At 40.6% G+C, this 22,342-nt stretch overlaps 1 protein-coding gene across 2 annotated transcripts in view; it reads right to left on the minus strand.

Moving 5' to 3' along the window:
* Positions 1-469: 469 nt before the first annotated feature.
* LOC133615508 (transcription factor MafG) overlaps positions 470-22,342 on the minus strand; it is a 56,912-nt gene continuing 35,039 nt past the window's right edge. For both annotated transcript variants that reach the window (XM_061974142.2, XM_061974141.2), the window contains 2 exons: positions 4,975-5,047; positions 470-1,094 (listed from right to left, as the gene is read on the minus strand). In XM_061974142.2, the coding sequence (XP_061830126.1) occupies positions 642-1,094; positions 4,975-5,010 (489 nt within the window). In that variant the 5' untranslated portion in view covers positions 5,011-5,047 and the 3' untranslated portion in view covers positions 470-641. The remainder of the gene's footprint in view (positions 1,095-4,974; positions 5,048-22,342) is intronic.

Here is a 22,342-nt window from a genome sequence, read left to right on the forward strand (position 1 = left end):
TTAACGATTAAAACAGTAAAGCTTGTGAAATATGTTTTTTTTTGTATGGCCCTGACGACATGTAATTACCTAAAAAAATGCATCTTTCAAACTAAACTCCACATATTGTCTTTATGAGCAGATTGAACTGTAAGAACATTCAAGGGTTGCATCCCATCTGCAACAAGTGATCCTTTTTTTTTGTCTTTTTTTTTTCCCTTAACCTCTTTGTATTTTCAGTGCATACACGTATTATTGCATCTACCGGTCATATCTGTCATGACTAGTTTGTTAAATGCTGTCACAGGGCAGAGATGAACGCTAAGATTTGGAAAAAAGCGTCGCGCCTATTTTTCCTGAAAGACCAAAAGATGAATTTTGGGGCTGTTGTAAAAAGAGATCTGCAGAGTTGTGAGTCAGTGCATAATAACAATTGCAAGGTTTTCCTTTCTTTGTCAGGATATTGCTCAATCGGGCGAGGAATAGTCTCTTATCAGCCTTATATTATTTAGGATTGTACCAGCTGTGAGACAAACATAGCGACTCGGGTTGTCCCTTTAATCAATAACTGCACTAATTGAACAGTAAGCCAATATTGCCATTTTGAAGACTGGAATGCTATATGTTACAATGCACTGACTATCGGAGGCGTCATCCCGCTACTACGACCTAGCCTCTGTTTTGGATTTGACGATGGTGATGACGCTGGTGGCGGCCACTTTACCGGGTATGAAGGGGCCGATGACCGAGGCCATAGGGCCGCGGGCCGAGGTGACGGGATTGCGGGCCACAGTCCTGGCGAAGCTCTGCAGGGCCTCGTACTTTGAGCGCAGAGCGTCCAGCTCCACTTTCATGCTGGCGTTCTCCGTGGCCAGCTTGTCCACTTCCTGCTGCAGCTGAGCCTTCTGCTTCTCCAGCTCCTCCTTCTGGGTGACGCGCTTCACCCGGCAACTGGCGGCATAGCCCCGGTTCTTTAGCGTGCGCCGCCGCTGCTTCAGCTGCAGGATCTCCTCCTTGGACAGACCCCGTAGGTGCTGGTTCAGCTCCCGCACCGACATGCTCACCAGTTCGTCGTCGGTCAGGCTGGTGCCATTCTCTCCTGGCTCCCGCTTCACCTGTTTAAGTGGATCTGGGATTAGGGCGGGGCCTGACAACATTTTTGACCTGACAATATTTTTTTAAAAAAGCTTTAATTCAGGGGTCTCCAAACTTTTTGACTTGGGGGCCACATTGGCTTAAAATAATTTGGCCTAGCTATATATATATATATATATATATATATATATATATATATATATATATATATATATATATATATATATATATATATATATATATATATATATATATATATATATATATATATATATATATATATATATATATATATATATATATATATATATATATATATATATACATGCACACATACATATATATATATATATATATATATATATATATATATATATATATATACATACATACATACATATATACACTATATATATATATATATATATATATATATATATATATATATATATATATATATATACATACATACATATATTTGTATATAGTATATGCATATATTTACATACACATATATATAACTATACATACATATATATATATATATATACACAGTATATACGTACATCCATACATATGTATATATACACATGCATACGTTTGTATGTAGTATGTATGTACATACACATACTGTATATATATAAATATACATATTATATATATACACATTAATATACATATATTATATATGAATATATATACATATTTATATTATATATAATATGTATATGTAAATATACCTATACATATGTAAATGTATATGTACATATAAATGTATGTATATATACAAATATATATATATATTTACATACACATATGAATACATACATACATACATATGTATACATACATACATATGTATACATACATATGTATACATATGTATGTAGTATTTATATATATATTTACATACACATACTGTATATATAAATGTACATCCATCCATCCATTTTCTAACGCTTGTACCTTTCGGTTTCGCTGGGGTGGCTGGAGCCTATCTCAGCTACATTCAGGCGGAAGGCAGGGTACACCCTGGACAAGTCGCCACCTCATCGCAGGGTCAACACAGATAGACAGACAACATTTTTATATATATATATATATATATATATATATATATATATATACATATACATACATATATATATATACACATATTATACATATAATATATGTATATATATACATATTTATATATGTAGATATAATATGTACATGTATATATACACCTACACATATGTAAATTCATATATATATATATATATATATATATATATATATATATATGCCACCCGAACGCCTCCCTAGGAAGGTGTTTCGGGCACGTCCGACCGGTAGGAGGCCACGGGGAAGACCCAGGACACGCTGGGAAGACTATGTCTCCCGGCTGGCCTGGGAACGCCTCGGGATCCCCCGGGAGGAGCTGGACGAAGTGGCTGGGGAGAGGGAAGTCTGGGCTTCTCTGCTTAAGCTGCTGCCCCCGCGACCCGACCTCGGATAAGCGGAAGAAGATGGATGGATGGATGGATGGATGGCTGGATGGATATATATATATATATATATATATATATATATATATATATATATATATATATATATATATATATATATATATATAATTATTATTATTATTAATTTTTTATTTAATTTAATTTAATTTTTTTACTTGTCAACACAATTTCCCCATCGGTGTTCTTTTTTTCCTTCTTTCCATCCCCTGCTGCTCACTAAATATATTCAAACATTGAATAAAGTCAAATACAAATAAGGCAACAAGAGAAGTATTCCACACTTCTCTTTTGTAAAATAAATCTCTACAGCATATATGGGCATCTACATCAACAATATGATTTGCCTGAGCTGCTGGACATGACAGATTTGTAAAGATTAAATAAAAAAATCTACATTTAAATTTGGGATGCCCGCGGGCCGGTTTATGGACGTCGGTGGGCCGGATCCGGCCAGGGTGCCGTAGTTTGGGCAACCTGGTCAACTCACAAAAACAGGACAGAAGACACTTTTTGCAAAGGCAAGTACTTTCAATGCCATTGCTTTGAAACAGGAGTTCAGAACATAAAGATCATGTTAATAATAAATAATGAATTCATTGGGAATTATGACAAAGCAAAGTTGTTTTTTGTGTGCATGTAAACAAGGGTTGTCACGATACCAAAGTTTCAATACCAATATCTGAGAATTTTTGCGATTTTCGACACGTTTGATACTAGAGGTGCCCCGATACGTTTTCACTTCCGATACGATACCGTAGCCTTGAGTGTTGGCCGATACAAAAAATGAATCGGATAGGATATCAGCAAGAATCATAGTGCGTACGTTTATTATTTCGACATCAGTGTGTAAAGGATATCACCACATGGGCTCAGGAACACTTCAAAAAACACTGTCAGTAACTACAGTTTGTCTATGCAAAGCGAAAGCCATTTATCAACAACACCCAAAAACGCCGCCGGCTTCGCTGGGCCCAAGCTCATCTAAGATGGACTGATGCAAAGTGGTAAAGTGTTCTGTGGTCTGTCGAGTCCACATTTCAAATTGTTTTTGGAAACTGTGGACGTCGTGTCCTCCGGACCAAAGAGGAAAAGAACCATCCGGATTGTTATTTTAAAAGCCAGCATCTGTGATGGTATGGGGGTGTATTAGTGCCCAAGCCATGGGTAACTTACACATCTGTGAAGGCACCATTAATGCTGAAAGGTACATACAGGTTTTGAAGCAACGTATGTTGAGATAGGCTCCAGCACCCCCCGCGACCCCAAAAGGGACAAGCGGTAGGAAATGGATGGATGTTGCCATCCAAGCAAGGTTATCATGGACACCCCTGCTTATTTCAGCAAGACAATGCAAAGCCACGTGTTACAACAGCGTGGCTTTGTAGTAGAAGAGTGCGGGTACTAGACTGGCCTGCCTCTAGTCCAGACCTGTCTCCCATTGAAAATGTGTGGTGCAATATGAAGCCTAAAATATCACAACTGTTGAACAACTTAAGCTGTACATCAAGCAAGAATGGGAAATCATTTCACCTGAAAAGCTTCAAAAATTGATCGACTCAGTTACCAAAAGTTTACTGAGTGTTGTTAAAACAGTGGTAAAAATGCCCCTGTGCCAACCTTTTTGCAATGTGTTGCTGCCATTAAATTCTAAGTTAATGATTATTTGCAAAAAAGTTAAGTTTCCCAGTTCGAACATTAAATATCTTGTCTTTGCAGTCTATTCAATTGAATATTTGCAAATCATTGTATTCTGTTTTTATTTACGAATTACGCAACATGCTAACTTAACTGGTTTTGGGTTTTGTAGATGATAGATTTGTTGCTAGTTGTTTGTGATAAAGAAAAAGTCGCTAAAGGGATTAGAAAATTTGAAAATTTCTGAACATGCACCAACAATTGAAAAATAGAGCAAAACGATATGAAAAATATATGTTATACTATAACAATAACAACACAAAATAGTTTTTAAATGTATGTATACCAATTTTTTTTAGCCTTTTAAAAGAAAATATATGCCTCATCGCACATTATGCAAATTGTATGATGACATCATATTGACCACGCCCCCAACACCACAGGTATATTGGCAATTTGGGGGAAACCCTGACTCTGTAAACTTCCTTCCTGTTTCACTTTTAATGCGTCCCTCGACAAAGTGGCAACACGGATCTCTTTTTACGTCTTTTTATGGTGAAGTAGGTGTATACTAGGTGTGTTGTGAACCGTACAATGCAGTTGCATTGTATATTCCAATACCAAATCTTTGGAACTAACGATACTGGAAAAGCTGGTATCGATGTAATGTTTGTGTGTTGGTATCGACTTTGTATCGATACAATGATGTGCTACTAAATTCTCATGAGAACATGTTGCTTCATATGCAGTGTACCTTTAGGGCCTTGTTTCCCTTGTTTGGAGTAGTCATGCCACGAGAACCACGTCCACCTGTACTGCTGGCTGATCTGTGAATAGAAATGTCACAATTAGTTAAGGTTAGGGATGGGTGTTTTTCACATTTCAATCGATACGGTACCAATTCCTGATATATGGGAATCGATAGACGTACTCAACAGTAACAACTTTTGGTACTTTTGTGGGTGTTTAAAAATGTTACGAAGTGATCATTGTTTTTAGTAATAATTTTCAATTACACTTTACATTGTCTTCCGCTTGTCCATCATAATTTTGACAAAATAATAGAATGGGAAATGGGTATTGTAGGTAGTAGGTATTGAATTTTTCAACTTTGTTGATGTTGTCTTTTTTTTTTTAAATTACATTGTCATATAAAATTTTGAGGACAATCTGGTTTTTTAGAACTGAAAATTTTTTCAGAATGCCCAATGTTGCTCTAATATAGCTTTTTGTTCTTGTCTAAAAAAATATAAAAAAGAACACTTGTCGTATTGCTGCCCAGATAATTAGTAAATATATTATCAATTAGCGTGGCAAAGTGGCATGTTATTCTGCTTGGTCTTGTGATTTTAGAATTTTTACTTATGCTATAAATTGTGCAAATTGCATTTTGCCTGTCAGTGTACAAAATACCAATAGTTACTGGATATGTCAATATGTTACTGCATATGTCAGCAGCCATATCAGGAGCCTTTGTTTGCTTACTTACTACTAAAAGAGAAGTTAAGTCTCGTATGTTCACTATTTTATTCAAGGCCAAAATTTTTCTTTGATTGCAATAACAAACGTGTGTTTAATGTACCGCAAGATTTTTTGTTACAATAAAGCCAATAATGGCATTTATTGTGGTCCCCTTTATTTAGAAAAGTATCAAAATAGATTTTGGTACTGGTGCCAATATCAAAATATTGGTATCGGCACAACCCTAGTTAGAAATATATGCTACTTTATATTAGAAATGACAACAGTGGAGGATGAATGCCTCACAACAAGAATGATAGAGAAAAAGAAGGAGCTTATTGAATAGAGCGCGACAATGGCGGATGCGTGCAAATCTTCAGGACTAATGCAGATCCCAAATACACAACAATAGGTAGCAATTGGTAAGAAAAGTTGCATAATACTGCAAAACAAAACGCCAAAAAATATGTCTCCTAACAGGTGCCATTTTTGGGTTCTTATACACACAACATATTTATAACCGTATGTTGAAGCATAGCACGTGTGACTACGGTAGCCGTACTTCTCCGCCTTCTATCAAGGCGTGCGTCTTTGAAGCGTACCAAAGTCGTACTAAAACATTTTGATAGATTTTTGAGCGCCGTATATTTTTAGGCTATGTCGACACTAAGCCGGACAACCCCTTAAACAAATAATTATTTAGCCTAAGCCCCGTTTCGGCCACACTAATTGATCGTTTAAGGTCTCCCTACTTTGATTTTTTTTTTTTACACGGGTAAGTGCACCATCTATTTCTTGAATCTCCAGCTCTTACCTTTGTATGGACTCATTGATCGTTTACAAAGTGAGTTCGGAGGGGAAGTGACGCCAGAAAGAACGCGCCACAACCAGCTTCATAATAAAGCGGTTTCGGAACTTGGAGCTAAGCACTGGAAATATAGAGGCGAGTCATCCAGACATGCCTGTGTTTCTCATTCCTCTACATGTACAGACGCTTGTGGAAATCACACATGAATACCTTAAGAGAAAGCGATTAGAGCTATTTGGGATACAACACTTCTCAGACGACAAGAGAACTTTCGATTGTCCAGGTCATCTGTGATTCTACTTACTGAAAAACTTCGTCCATTTGTCGAAAGAGCGAACGAGAATGCGGGCTCCCGTGGACGTGATAAAAAAGGTAGCGTTTGCTTTAAATTACCTGGCCGTCGAGGGAAGACTAAGGAAAACGGAGAATGCTTTTGGACTGGCAAAGCAGACTGTATCAGTTATTGTCCGCCATGTATGTCGCGGACTCAACGTCTAAGTCCAGAGTATATAAAGTCACCAAAAACGAATGGACAATGAAGGTGAAGGCAAAAGATTGAGGAGTGCCCTGACCAGATATCTAGATCCCGAGATTGATTGATGTAAAATGTTCTTTATCACATAAATGAAATACCACAACACTGGATATTGTTCAGATAAGTTAAATTTAAGAACTTGCACACAAAGCAACACTGGAGGTGACTATGACGTGCACATTTTCCGCGTATGCATACTAGGTCGCGTTGCGCCGGCGGACGGAGGGGAGGGGCTCTTAAACGACCATTGTGTGTGTGTGGACAAGGATAAGGTTAGGTGGGATTTACACTGGATAACCTTAGCCGACTTAGAGTAGAAGGGGCCTTAATGTAACATCAAAGTTATGGTGTTGCTTGCTTACTGGTACTTACTAGCGCCATTTATTGAACAGGCGTCAACCTGCAGTCCAAACATATCTCTTGTGTGACTGCCATCTACCGATTAGACTTATCATTACAACATGTACCAAATAAAATTGCTTCGAGGTCTGTAAGCGCTACCAGAATTAATACTTATATTCATACTTGCCAACCCTCCCGATTTTTCCGGGAGACTCTCGAATTTCAATGCCCCTCCTGAAATTCTCCCGGGGCATACTCCCGAATTTCTCCCGATTTTCACCCGAACAACAATATTGAGGGCGTGCCGTGATGGCACTGCCTTTAGCGTTCTCTATAACCTGTCGTCGCGTCCACTTTTTCGCCATACAAACAGCGTGCCGGCCCAGTTACATGTTGTATGCGGCTTCTGCTTACACACGAAAGTGACTGCAAGACATACTTGATCAACAGCCATACAGGTCACACTGAGGGTGGCCGTATGAACAACTTTAACACTGTTACAAATATGCGCCACACTGTGAACCCACACCATACAAGAATGACAAACACATTTCGGGAGAACATCCGCACCGTAACACAACAGAACAAATACCCAGAATCCCTTGCGGCCCCAACTCTTCCAGGCTACAATATACAACCCCCGCTACCACCAAACCCCGCCCCCCCAACCCCGCCGCCCCCATCTCCCAAATTCGGAGGTCTCAAGCTTGGCAAGTATGCCTATATTAGGCGCACTGTCGATTTTTGAGAAAATGAAAGGCTTTTAAGTGTGCCTTATAGTCCAAAAAATATGGTCGTCAAAAACGTTTTAAGACTCCACAACGCTGTCGTCACAAAAGGCTCATCACAACACAACACTGGTCTTTTTTTTCGTTTTTGTTTAAAACGAGCTTGCATAAAGGGCCCTTTAGTTTCAGGGAATTCTTGAGAACAAAACCCACTTTGTCAGAGTGCAGGCCCTCAGAGATGACACAGCAGGGGACAAGGATGGACCGGGGATGAATAAAAAGACACGCCTTTGTGCTGAAGAAGCACCTACACGCACACACGAGGGACATGGGTTTTATGTACTTGCATGAGCTGTGTAAATTACAATGCCATAAATCAATAGGAAGGGGGAGGGTCTCAGCTAGGGATAAAAGTTGCTGGTTTTCAGACGTACAAGGTTGGGTGTCTGCCACCGTCTTTGCAGGTTAAATGCGTGCAATCACACACGCAAACACGCGCACACACCCTCGCAAATGTGTGGCCCTAGGTGCTTTACACTGCACCCGGTAAATGCTGTGTCAGCAACACAGGCGCCCACCGCAGAGAGCCAAGCTAGCACATTGCCTCAGTAAGCTGATTTACACAGCCCAGTGGCATGTTTGCACTAAGCACACAAACAAACGCATGTCAAGTGGGGGCGGGCGAAGGGGTGGGGTCTTGGTATTTTTGAAAGCGTCAAAAACAATTGATGCACGAAGGAATCTCCAAAGAGCGTGTGGCGTTCAAAGATGCATGTGGGTTAGTCATCATGTGCCGGCATGACGTGTGCACAACCTCGGCGACGTGAAGGACATAAAAAAAAAATTGCGGTGAAGTGCACCAAGACAGCCCGGCTATTTCCATGGCAACAAAAGGAGGGGAGTGGGGGGGGGGGGGGGGGGGGGGGGGGGGGGTGCTACAGGTGGGCTGGTCGGCGGAGCCAAACAGGGAGAGACAGACGCTTGTTAAAAATGACCTGAATACGACACGATCACACAGGCAGGGGACATAACAGGAGGTCAGAATGTGACTCGCATTCCTGATTCCTCACAACAACTAAAAAAGATCTCATAAAACATTTCCCCGTATAAAAATAAATCCTTTCACGTTCTGTAGAGGACTTCCATCTCTGGTATGAATAGCTGACTGATAGCTCCACCTATCTTTCAATGGCCTTTGTGGTGACTCATTTCCAGTAAGCTTTTGGACCACAGATGCAAAGCATAATGGGATAATGGTCTGCCTGATCAAGCACAGATAATGGACAAATAGATAGAAAAGTACTCTCTACTAATGGCTACAGGAACCGGTACAGGAAAAAAAACAGCTCAGACGGAAATGTCACACGTGCGTCAGCGTATATCCAAGTGTGTCACTGGTCGTTGGAATGCCAAGACATGGCACGTTAGCTGTGTCAGAGAGGCGGTATGGTGTTAAGAGCTCGTCCCTACGACAGTATGCAATGATAGTGTTTAGACTGCAACCCCTTCAGCGCACGGCAGCACGGCAGCCGTCCAAAAGCTCAGCTGCTCCCTTCTGGTGCCAGGCGAGCAGGACCTCACTCAGGCCCCGTTTGCACTAAGTCGGCTAAGGTTATCCAGGGTAAATCCCACCTAACCTTATCCTTGTCCACACACACACACACAATGGTGGTTTAAGACTCCCTCCTCCCCTCCGTCTGCCGACGCAACGCGACCTAATACGCATGCGCGGAAAATGCACACGTCATAGTCACCTCCAGTGTTGCTTTGTGTGCAAGTTCTTAAAGGGGAACATTATCACCAGACCTATGTAAGCGTCAATATATACCTTGATGTTGCAAAAAAAAGACCTTTTTTTTTTTAACCGATTTCCGAACTCTAAATGGGTGAATTTTGGCGAATTAAAGGCCTTTCTATTATTCGCTCTCGGAGCGATGACGTCACAACGTGACGTCACATCGGGAAGCAATCCGCCATTTTCTCAAACACCGAGTCAAATCAGCTCTGTTATTTTCCGTTTTTTCGACTGTTTTCCGTACCTTGAAGACATCATGCCTCGTCGGTGTGTTGTCGGAGGGTGTAACAACACGAACAGGGACGGATTCGAGTTGCACCAGTGGCCCAAAGATGCGAAAGTGGCAAGAAATTGGACGTTTGTTCCGCACACTTTACCGACGAAAGCTATGCTACGACAGAGATGGCAAGAATGTGTGGATATCCTGCCACACTCAAAGCAGATGCATTTCCAACGATAAAGTCAAAGAAATCTGCCGCCAGACCCCCATTGAATGTGCCGGAGTGTGTGAGCAATTCAGGGACAAAGGACCTCGGTAGCACGGCAAGCAATGGCGGCAGTTTGTTCCCGCAGACGAGCGAGCTAAACCCCCTGGATGTCTTGGCTCACACCGTCCCTTATGCCACCGAAGATGATCAAGAGAAGAATATCGACCCTAGCTTCCCTGGACTGCTGACATCAACTCCAAAACAGGACAGATCAGCTTTCAGGAAAAGAGCGCGGATGAGGGTATGTCTACAGAATATATTAATTGATGAAAATTGGGCTGTCTGCACTCTCAAAGTGCATGTTGTTGCCAAATGTATTTCATATGCTGTAAACCTAGTTCATAGTTGTTAGTTTCCTTTAATGCCAAACAAACCAATCGTTGGTTAGAAGGCGATCGCCAAATTCGTCCTCGCTTTCTCCCGTGTCGCTGACTGTCGTGTCGTTTGTCGGTTTCGCTTGCATACGGTTCAAACCGATATGGCTCAATAGCTTCAGTTTCTTCTTCAATTTCGTTTTCGCTACCTGCCTCCACACTACAACCATCCGTTTCAATACATGCGTAATCTGTTGAATTGCTTAAGCCGCTGAAATCCGAGTCTGAATCCAAGCTAATGTCGCTATAGCTTGCTGTTCTATGCGCCATGTTTGTTTGTGTTGGCTTCACTATGTGACGTCACAGGAAAATGGACGGGTGTATATAACGATGGTTAAAATCAGGCACTTTGAAGCTTTTTTTAGGGATGTTGCGTGATGTATAAAATTTTAAAAAAAACTTTGAAAAATAAAATAAGCCACTGGGAACTGATTTTTAATGGTTTTAACCCTTCTGAAATTGTGATAATGTTCCCCTTTAAATTTAACTTATCTGAACAATATCCAGTGTTGTGCTATTTCAATAAACTGGAATCCAGTGTGCTGTGGGGCCCTATTGTAGTGAATCACACCTGAGCCATCATAAATTAATCAAATCCTCATCGGACACGAAAGTACACAACGTGACAAAGAAAATTTGACAACAATCTATCTCGGGATCTAGATATCTGGTCAGGACACTCCTCACTCTTTTGCATTCAACTTCATTGTCCATTCGTTTTTGGTGATTTTATATACTCTGGACCTAGACGTTGAGTCCGCGACATACATGGTGGACAATCACTGATACAGTCTGCTTTGCCAGTCCAAAAGCATTCACCGTTTTCCGTAGTCTTCCCTCGACGGCCAGGTAATACAAAGCACACGCTACCTTTTTTTAATCACATCCACGATAGCCCGCATTCTCGTTGTCTCTGTTTCGACAAATGGACGAAGTTGTTCGGTAAGTAGAATCACTACTGACCTGGACATTCGAAAGTTCTCTTGCTGTCTGAGAAGTGTTGTATCCCAAATAGCTGCAATCGCTTTCTCTTAAGGTATTCATGTGTGATTTCCACAAGCGTCAGTACATGTAGAAGAATGAGAAACACGGGCATGTCTGGATGACTCGCCTCCATATTTCCAGTGGTTAGCTCTGAATTACGAAACCGCCTTATTATGAAGCTGGCTGTGGCGCGTTCTTTCTGGCGTCACTTCCTCTCCGAACAAAGTTTGTAAACGATCAATGAGTCTATACAAAGCTAAGAGCTGGAGATTCAAGAAATACACAGCGCACATACCCGTGCCAAAAAATTGTCCGAGGAGGGGAACCTTCAACGCTGGCTGAAACAGGGTTTAGGCTAAATAATTATTTGTTTAAGGTGTTATCCGGCTTAGTGTAGTCATAGCCTTAGTACGTTCAGAACCCTACCGTGTCCAAACCATTGCTAAGTAGGTGCTAACGCTCACCGTGACCTATTCCATTTCTGTCAATAGAAGGTCGGCCCACAAGCATGGTCTTTCAAGTCAAATTCTTTCTGTGTCAAACATACTTGGCCAATAAAGCTGATTCTGATGTTTGATTACAAAAACATACATATTAGGCTAATTCAGTTAACTCAATGTTTTGAAGGCTTATTTTGTTCAATAACATTGAATTGACTTGTGATTTTATAAATTTGATATCATCGTTTTAAGTGTTCCTTGACATTAAAAAAAAAAGCTTTCAACAACAATTTGGAAAATAAGTAATGTATTGATGTTTTACTCATTTAATCCCACGTAGACTTAAAAATTAAACACTCAGTAATGGCACCAATTAATATTGTCAAACTACTGTACTGTTTTAATTATAGCTAATAGTAATAATCAATTGTATGTACAGAAAGAAAACGACAGCCGAAGAGCTCTATTGTTCCCAAGTTGTTGATATTTTCCATGTTTATGTTATGGAAAATATCAACAACTGAAAAATAAAACTCAATAAATTCAAATTGATCAGAAAAATTAACTCAGGAGCACAATATATAAAACAAAAATAGCTATTTGTGCTGTTTTTTATTTAAATCAAAAACAAGAAAGTCAAGATTAATGGCTACAATTAGTACTTTTTGTACTGTATTGCACAGATTTTCGAAGTGGGGTTTGAATAGGGTATTGCATGGAACAGATAAAGCATGTTCTACGGGGTCACACGCATCCCCCTGGCATCGCATTGTACCCCTACCCCTCAGGTTGGCCCACCCCACTATTTGAGAAGAACTGCTGTGGACAAAATTCATACCAAAACATACCCAATACATGTTACCTTGTTGGGCCACGAGCGACCCCTGGAGAGCCGCCAAAGATGATATGTTTCTCAGCTATGTGCCTCAGCAGAACTCAATTGTAATACACTTTACCACCGCTTGTGGCAGTATTGACAATTTAAAACAAACAAAATAATTCTGAAGCTAAAGTCATAAAGACGTTTCTTCAGCGCAAAAATTATGACTGAAGTGGCGAAACTGTATTTCCACTTGCACTTTAATTTTATTGACAGTTTAGTTAAGAATGATATTCATTATTTATTTAGTTTGATTTATTTTAGCACAGCATATATATACATTTATGTATGAGAAACTTCTTATGCAGTATATTTGGTTTGTACTAATTTTTCTAATCAGTCTGACCAAAGCATGAGGTTTATGTGCCAAATAAATAATAATCTTTGTAATTAATGCATGGTTTCATATAATTTGACAAGGTTGTAAACTGTAAGTAGGCTAGATATATTTATTGAATATGATTAAATTGAATAGTAAGATTACTAATTTAGTATTAAGAAAGGAGTGGGTTCCCAGACACCTATGTAGTGGAAAAGTTGGGCACCGAGGTAAAAAAGTTGAAGAATTCCTGATCAACACCACAAAAAAGTGTTTTAAATGTAGAAATACAAACATGATAGGGCCTTTTTAAGAATTCGGTAGGTTGTAATGGATGAAGCAAATGAAGCAAAATGGACTGCACTACTTGTCTCTAACCAGCAGAGGCGCTGTTGATGCAGCCTCAGCTACTGTAGTTAGTGGCTGGTAAAACTGGTTTGCTTTGTTGAAATTTTGCCTAAGATTCACAATCATTATGAGAGACAAGAACACACGTCTCGCAATATGCGGCTAATGAGAGTCCCCTATGTTGCCTTCAAAGCCCTCTAAACCAACTTCAAAACACTATCAATGTTTTATAGACATGCAGTAAGTATAAGTATAAGTATAAGTACAAACCCCGTTTCCATATGAGTTGGGAAATTGTGTTAGATGTAAATATAAACGGAATACAATGATTTGCAAATCATTTTCAACCCATATTCAATTGAATGCACTACAAAGACAAGATACATGAGCTTCAGTCGTTCAACAGTCCGGGGTCTCCGCTGTCGTATTTTACGCTTCATAATGCGCCACACATTTTCGATGAGAGACAGGTCTGGACTGCAGGCGGACCAGGAAAGTACCTGCACTCTTTTTTTTACGAAGCCACGCTGTTGTAACACGTGCTGAATGTGGCTTGGCATTGTCTTGCTGAAATAAGCAGGGGCGTCCATGAAAAAGACGGCGCGTAGATGGCAGCATATGTTGTTCCAAAACCTGTATGTACCTTTCAGCATTAATGGTGCCTTCACAGATGTGTAAGTTACCCATGCCTTGGGCACTAATGCACCCCCATACCATCACAGATGCTGGCTTTTGAACTTTGCGTCGATAACAGTCTGGATGGTTCGCTTCCCCTTTGGTTCGGATGACACAATGTCGAATATTTCCAAATACAATTTGAAATGTGGACTCGTCAGACCGCAGAACACTTTTCCACTTTGCATGAGTCCATCTTAGATGATCCCAGAGAAGCCGGCGGCGTTTCTGGATGTTGTTGATAAATGGCTTTCGCTTTGCATAGTAGAGCTTTAACTTGCACTTACAGATGTAGCGACCAACTGTATTTAGTGACAGTGGTTTTCTGAAGTGTTCCTGAGCCCATGTGGTGATATCCTTTAGAGATTGATGTCGGTTGTTGATACAGTGCCGTCTGAGGGATCGAAGGTCACGGCCATTCAATGTTGGTTTCCGGCCATGCCGCTTACGTGGAGTGATTTCTCCAGATTCTCTGAACCTTTTGATGATATTATAATAATAATAATAATAACTGGGATTTATATAGCGCTTTTCTAAGTACCCAAAGTCGCTTTACATGTAGAACCCATCAATCATTCACACCTGGTGGTGGTAAGCTACTTTCATAGCCACAGCTGCCCTGGGGTAGACTGACGGAAGCGTGGCTGCAATTTGCGCCAACGGCCCCTCCGACGAACCACCTCATTCAATTCACCGGTGTGAGTGGCACCGGGGGCAAAGGGTGAAGTGTCCCGCCCAAGGACACGACAGCAGCGATTTTTTTTTTTTTTGGATGGTAGGAGGCGGGGAGCGAACCTGCAACCCTCAGGTTTCTGGCACGGTTGCTCTACCCACTACGCCATGCCGCCCCATTATGAACCGTAGATGTTGAAATCCCTAAATTTCTTGCAATTGCACTTTGAGAAACGTTGTTCTTAAACTGTTGGACTATTTGCTCACGCAGTTGTGGACAAAGGGGTGTACCTCGCCCCATCCTTTCTTATGAAAGACTGAGCATTTTTTGGGAAGCTGTTTCTATACCCAATCATGGCACCCACCTGTTCCCAATTAGCCTGCATACCTGTGGGATTTTCCAAATAAGTGTTTGATGAGCATTCCTCAACTTTATCAGTATTTATTGCCACCTTTCCCAACTTCTTTGTCACGTGTTGCTGGCATCAAATTCTAAAGTTAATGATTATTTGCAAAAAAAAAAAAGTTTATCAATTTGAACATCAAATATGTTGTCTTTGTAGCATATTCAACTGAATATGGGTTTAAAATGATTTGCAAATCATTGTATTCCATTTATATTTTCATCTAACACAATTTCCCAACTCATATGGAAACGGGGTTTGTATATATATATATATATATACATATATATATATATATATATATATATATATATATATATATATATATACACATATATACTTAACAACAAAAGGTGAAATAACTGAAAACATGTTTTGTATTCTAGTTTCTTCAAAATAGCCACCCTTTGCTCTGATTAGTGCTTTGCACACTCTTGGCACTCTCTCAATGAGCTTTAAGCACACCTGTGAAGTGAAAACCATTTCAGGTGACAACCTCTTGAAGCTCAACGAGAGAATGCCAAGAGTGTTCAAAAAAGTGATCAGAGCAAAGGGTGGCTATTTTGAAGAAACTAAAATATAAAAGATGTTTTCAGTTATTTCCCCTTTTTTTGTTAAGTAAATACCTCCACATGTGTTCATTCATAGTTTTGATGCCTTCTGTGACAATCTACAATATAAATAGTCATGAAACGTATTGAATGAGAATGTGTGTCCAAACTTTTGGCCTGTACTGTATATATTCTGTACATATTTTGGTCATTTTAAGCACTACCGGAACTTATTTCCTGAGCACATTTATTTCAGTGTTCATAGCAACGCGCTACCTACTTCCGGCAACAAATGCGTGTTCAAATCATGGCAAACTTCGTAATAGGCGACAAAGATGACTTTTTGGACATATGAGGATTCACAGAGGATTTTACGGAGGATGAACTGCTGCTTATGGAAGCTAAGTAAGCACGAAGAAAGGGTGAAACGTTGGATAAGACTGAAAACGAATGCCGCTACAGCTTGGTTATTATACAGGTTATGGAACGTAAATGAAGTACTGTTGGCGGTTTTTGGATGCATTTTGAGTGACTTAGATGCATAACGAATTGCTCTCATTAGGAGCATTGTTAGCCACCTAGAAAAGCCGATTATTACAAATTAGAATGCAAAAAAACCTCAAAAACATATGTTCTTGTCTCCTTTACGGATTGTGAACGAATAGGCAAAATTCCCCAAAAAGTGTCGTTCCGCTTTAAGAAGACACTGGCATTGAAACTAGAGGTGTCCGATAATATCGGACTGCCCATATTATCGACCTATAAATGCTTTAAAATGTAATATCGGAAATTATCGGTATCAGTATAAAAAAGTAAAATTTATGACTTTTAAAAACGCCGCTGTACGGAGTGGTACACAGACGTAGGGAGAAGTACAGAGCGCCAATAAACCTTAAAGGCACTGCCTTTGCGTGCCGGCCCAATCACATAATATCTACGGCTTTTGACACACACAAGTGAATGCAAGCCATACTTGGTCAACAGCCATACAGGTCACACTGAGGGTGGCCGTACAAACAACTTTAACACTGTTACAAATATGCGCCACACTGTGAACCCACACCAAACAAGAATGACAAACACATTTCGGGAGAACATCCGCACCGTAACACAACATAAACACAACAGAACAAATACCCAGAACCCCTTGCAGCACTAACTCTTCCGGGACGCTACAATATACACCCCCCGCTACCCCCTAACCCTGCCCACCTCAACCTCCTCATGCTCTCTCAGGGAGAGCATGTCCCAAATTCCAAGCTGCTGTTTTGAGGCATGTTAAAAAAAATAATGCACTTTGTGACTTCAATAATAAATATGGCAGTGCCATGTTGGCATTTTTTTCCATAACTTGAGTTGATTTATTTTGGAAAACCTTGTTACATTGTTTAATGCAACCAGCGGGGCATCACAACAAAATTAGGCATAATAATGTGTTGATTCCACGACTGTATATATCGATATCGGTTGATATCACAATCGGTAATTAAGAGTTGGACAATATCGGAATATCGGATATTGGCAAAAAAGCCATTATGGGACATCTCTCATTTTTATTAATTTCAATGGCACAGGTTGATTTGAGATGTAAGTATAACTAATTAAGCTCGTCATTTGAGGTACTACAATATTCCTTATCTTATGGATGGTCCTTTTTGAATAAAAATTGACTAAGCCAAAAATAAAAACAATAGACAATCAGTCCTTCCTGGTGGAACTGTTACCTCTCGTAAGGTACGCTGAGGTCTGAGATTACAACACTTTAAATTCTAAGATTTCCATCCCCAAAATGTTTGGTCAAATTCTGTATAGGACTCAGAAGTAGGTTTGCGCGATATAAACGATATACGATCGAAATTATGAGATTTTAATTATTTTTTCCTATAGAAATAATGCATGCTGATGAGACGACATATACGTAACAAAATAGAGAGCGACAAGCCGTAACAGACTTATAATATCCTTACTATGGGATTTTTGGAATTATTTAATGTACAGAGGGTGAAAATATAACCTTGTATCCTACAATCATATGTCAGCAGCCAATGATGGAGCAACCTCTAATTTATATTAAAATGGGTACATTGTAATGCACATGCTAAAAAATATATGATGATATTCATTGTTATCGCAAGAGGCTGCAATATACAGTCGTGGTCAAAAGTTTACATACACTTGTAAAGAACATAATGTCATGGCTGTCTTGAGTTTCCAATAATTTCTACAAGGTGGTGGTAGTATTATGCTCTGGGCCTGTTTTGCTGCCAATGGAACTGGTGCTTTACAGAGAGTAAATGGGACAATGAAAAAGGAGTATTACCTCCAAATTCTTCAGGACAACCTAAAATCATCAGCCCGGAGGTTTGGTCTTTGGCGCAGTTGGGTGTTCCAACAGGACAATGAGTTGGACATTATCGGAATATCGGATATCGGCAAAAAAGCCATTATTGGACATCTCTAATTGAAACTAATGACTGAGGCAAAGAGCATGGTCACATAGACGAGCAAAACAAGGAAAAACAGACTGAAACAACAAATGTGAAGACATAATGACTGCGAGTAATGCAGTCAGAATTGAGGACATGGAGCAAAGCTACTGGAGCCCAGGGGTCGTGAAGATATAGGGACGCCTTTTTGTAGGTGCTTGCTGAATTTTTATGAATCGCCTGGAAGAATGCTGACAAATCAGTGCTGATTGCTTGTAGAGGAGAGACGTATCACACCCACAGGAAATAGAAAACGCTGAGTGTGGCCACCCAGGTAAAAAGGGATGCGATACAGAAGGCGGAGAAGGCGCGAGCTGCGGACGGCCTATAGTGGGAAAACGCATGCTCGACACATTTTGGAGGAGCTTGGGAAGAAGAACATTCAGAGGGAGGGAGAAAAGCACTGATCTCAGCAAGGACTAAAACCAAAGTGCCAATTAGGAAGTTGCAAAGTTGAACTGACGGGACGCGCACAGCCCAGCAAACCTTCAAACGCTACACAGATGTACATAGCGAGGGCACAAAAGGTAGGACTGGCTCAGGTTGAGGCTCAAAAGGGGAAGGAACTCTGCTGGGATAAATGCTGATGTGACATGATAGGTCTGGCCTTGAGCCCGTGTCACGCTTTAATGATCTCAAGCCAGGCTCGGGATCTCTCCAGGGGGGCGACAGCCAAGGATGGACACCATTAGCTGGGGGGACCCTTTGTTGGACGACAGCGCGTTTTGCATCACCCGATGAATATTTATCACCCTCTTTCAGCGCCTAAAGTGGGGGGGGGGGGGGGGGGGGGGTAAAGATGCTCAGGAGGAGATTCCTCAAGGATACATCCAAGGGTCTTCCATCAACAGCTGTCTCAAAATGGCGGAAGGCTGCTGGCGGAGAGGGAGGGGATCGGAGGTAATAGAGGTGGATTTGTGGCGCTGGAGGTGTCACGCATGGTGGCTCAGGGGCGGCAAGGACAGACATCCCCACTTGACAGCAGTGTAACAGGATTATCTGGGCCAAAAGAGCAAACAAAAAAACCCCAGCAACCTGCCTCCACATCCACATTACGACGCAGCCCGTCCCTTGAATACTAAACGTGGCCGGGGAAGGGCTTTTGCTGCGGACGCGCTACATATCGGATAACGAATCCCGCTTGCAGGCGAGATTAGCGAAACCACACGAGCGCGTAGGAATTGGGCTTGTCGTGATCGATTCTTCAAAAGCAGCGTCCGAACGCTCAGCGCCGGCAGCTCGCTAATGAAGTGAATAAAAAGCACACCGTGGAGGGGCATGCTGATGGAAAACTAAGGTTTTTGGAGAAAAACAGCATCCAAAGACAGCATATCAAGAGAGTGTGACAAGATCTGTACATGTCTACTTTACCAAAATAGACAAAATACATTTTTTCTCAATATTTGGTTCATTAATTTATATCCTATCAATTTCCCCAACCTCACTAATTTTTTTACAAATGACAAAAAATTGCATTTTCCCAAAAACTGCTGTCAAATATCCTATACATTGGTGCCTCCACTTAAGAGTGTTTGTATATAGGAGCTGTCTCTCAACTAATTGTTATGCCTTAAGTTGCAAGCAAAAATTTGAGTTATAACCATCCCTGCCATTAAAGTTAAAGTACCACTAATAGTCACACACACACTAGGTGTGGTGAAATTACCCTCTGCATTTGACCCATCCCCTTGTTCCACCTCCTGGGAGGTGAGGGGAGCAGTGAGCAGCAGCGGTGGCCGTGCTCAGGAATCATTTTGGTGATTTAACCCCCAATTTCAACCCTTGATGCTGAGTGCCAAGCAGGGCTCGGCGATATGGTCTTTTTTTAATATCTCGATATTTTTAGGCCATGTCACGATACACGATATATATCTCGATATTTTGCCTTAGCCTTGACTGAACACTTGATGCATATAATCACAGCAGTATGATGATTCTATGTGTCTACATTAAAACATTCTTGTTCATACTGCATTAATATATGCTCATTTTAAACTTTCATGCAGAGAGGGAAATCACAACTAAGTCAATTGACCAAAACTGTATTTATTAAACAGTTATTAAGCAGTGGCACAAACATTCATGTCATTTCAAAACAGAAAGTGCAAGATTGTCAGAGACATTTTAAAACAAGCTATTCGTGCACTTTTGTGCATGATGTCACTAAGATGACATATCAAAACAACACTAAATTAAAGTGCACTTTTTGTACAGAACGCCACTACAATAGTTAAAAACAAATGAAGTGCACTTTTGTGCATGATGTCACACAAGATATTTCAATAACTGTCAAATAAAAATGAGCTGCATAATAGGAAATCAAATAGTGTATGTCCTTCACTATGTGGTAGGTTACTGCGGACGTTATCTCCTTTTGTTGGAGACTATTTTTTTCGTACGGTGTTGATCTGGAAATGATTGCTTGGGCATTTTGTTGGTGTGGCACCGGCCGGAGATGTTGACATGCAGAGTTTCAAGCACTCTTCATTCTGTAGCGGGTGACTTTTCAAATGATACTACATTAGCAGTGGTGCTAATTTTTGTAGCAACGCTTTTGCCGCATAATTGTTCAACATATTCCCGCTTGAAGCCAAACCACCACCAGACGATGGACACTGTGCTGTTTTTCTTGGGAATTAATTCTTCCTCCATTTGTTACCAGATTCGCACCTTCTCTCTCTCGTATTACCACCCACACCGCACCGTTAGCTAACGTTACCATGTCGCTACCTCTCTGCTCTGCGGGAGCGTGTGACGTTGCACACGTGACGTATGTAAGAAGGTGCGCTCGTTTTACGTCTCTGTGAGAAGAAGAGACAAGAAAGAGTGGGAAACGCATGCAGTGTAATGCCCGCAACTAAAAGCAACTGCGTGAGAACGTATACTTGAATATCACGATATAGTAATTTTCTATAGATAAGCCCTAATAGGAGCTTTCTCTTAACTAATTGTTTTGCCTTAAGTTGCAAGCAAAATTTTGAGTTATAAACATTAAAGTTAAAGTTAAAGTACCACTGATGGTCACACACACACTAGGTGTGGTGAAATTACCCTCTGCATTTGATCCATCCCCTTGTTCCACCCCCTGGGAGGTGAGGGGAGCAGTGAGCAGCAGCGGTGGCTGCGCTCGGGAATCATTTTGGTGATTTAACCCCCAATTCCAACCCTTGATGCTGAGTGCCAAGCAGGAAAGTCCCATTTTTATAGTATTTGGTATGACTCGGCCGGGGTTTGAACTCGCGACCTACCCATCTCAGGGCGGACACTCTAACCAGCTGGCATAGCAAATGTGACATATCCGAACAAAACCTCTTAATGGCTAGCGTTAGCTTAAAACTAGAGGCACACATACTTTTGTTTTTCCAAGCATGGTAAGGAAGAAAGTGAGTGTGATGTTTCTCATGCCAGCGAAGAATGTCAAAATTATATCGATACTGCAAACATTTATCCATGAAATTATGGAACAGCTGCTGATAGCATGTTTGATGGAGAAGCAGCTAGCGAAAATATCGTAGAGGTCCACACTCCAAGTTAAATGCACTACACTATTAGACTTAGACTTCCTTTTATTGTCATTCAAATCTGAACTTTACAATACAGATAAGAACAACATTTTGTTGCATTAGCTTGTTGTAATGCAGAATAAAAGAGCAATAAGGTGCAGATATAAATAAATAGATTACTGTACAGATAAATATATTGCACTTTTGCATATGCATACATGGGTGTGTGTTATATTGTCTTTATATTCCAGCGAGTTAATCCGTTTTTGGGGGGAATTGAGGGGATTATTATGATGCGTTCAAAAGTCTTATGGCCTGAGGGAAGACGC

The sequence above is a fragment of the Nerophis lumbriciformis genome, linkage group LG22 (assembly GCF_033978685.3).
Source record: "Nerophis lumbriciformis linkage group LG22, RoL_Nlum_v2.1, whole genome shotgun sequence".
In the NCBI taxonomy this organism is placed as follows: Eukaryota; Metazoa; Chordata; class Actinopteri; order Syngnathiformes; family Syngnathidae; genus Nerophis; species Nerophis lumbriciformis.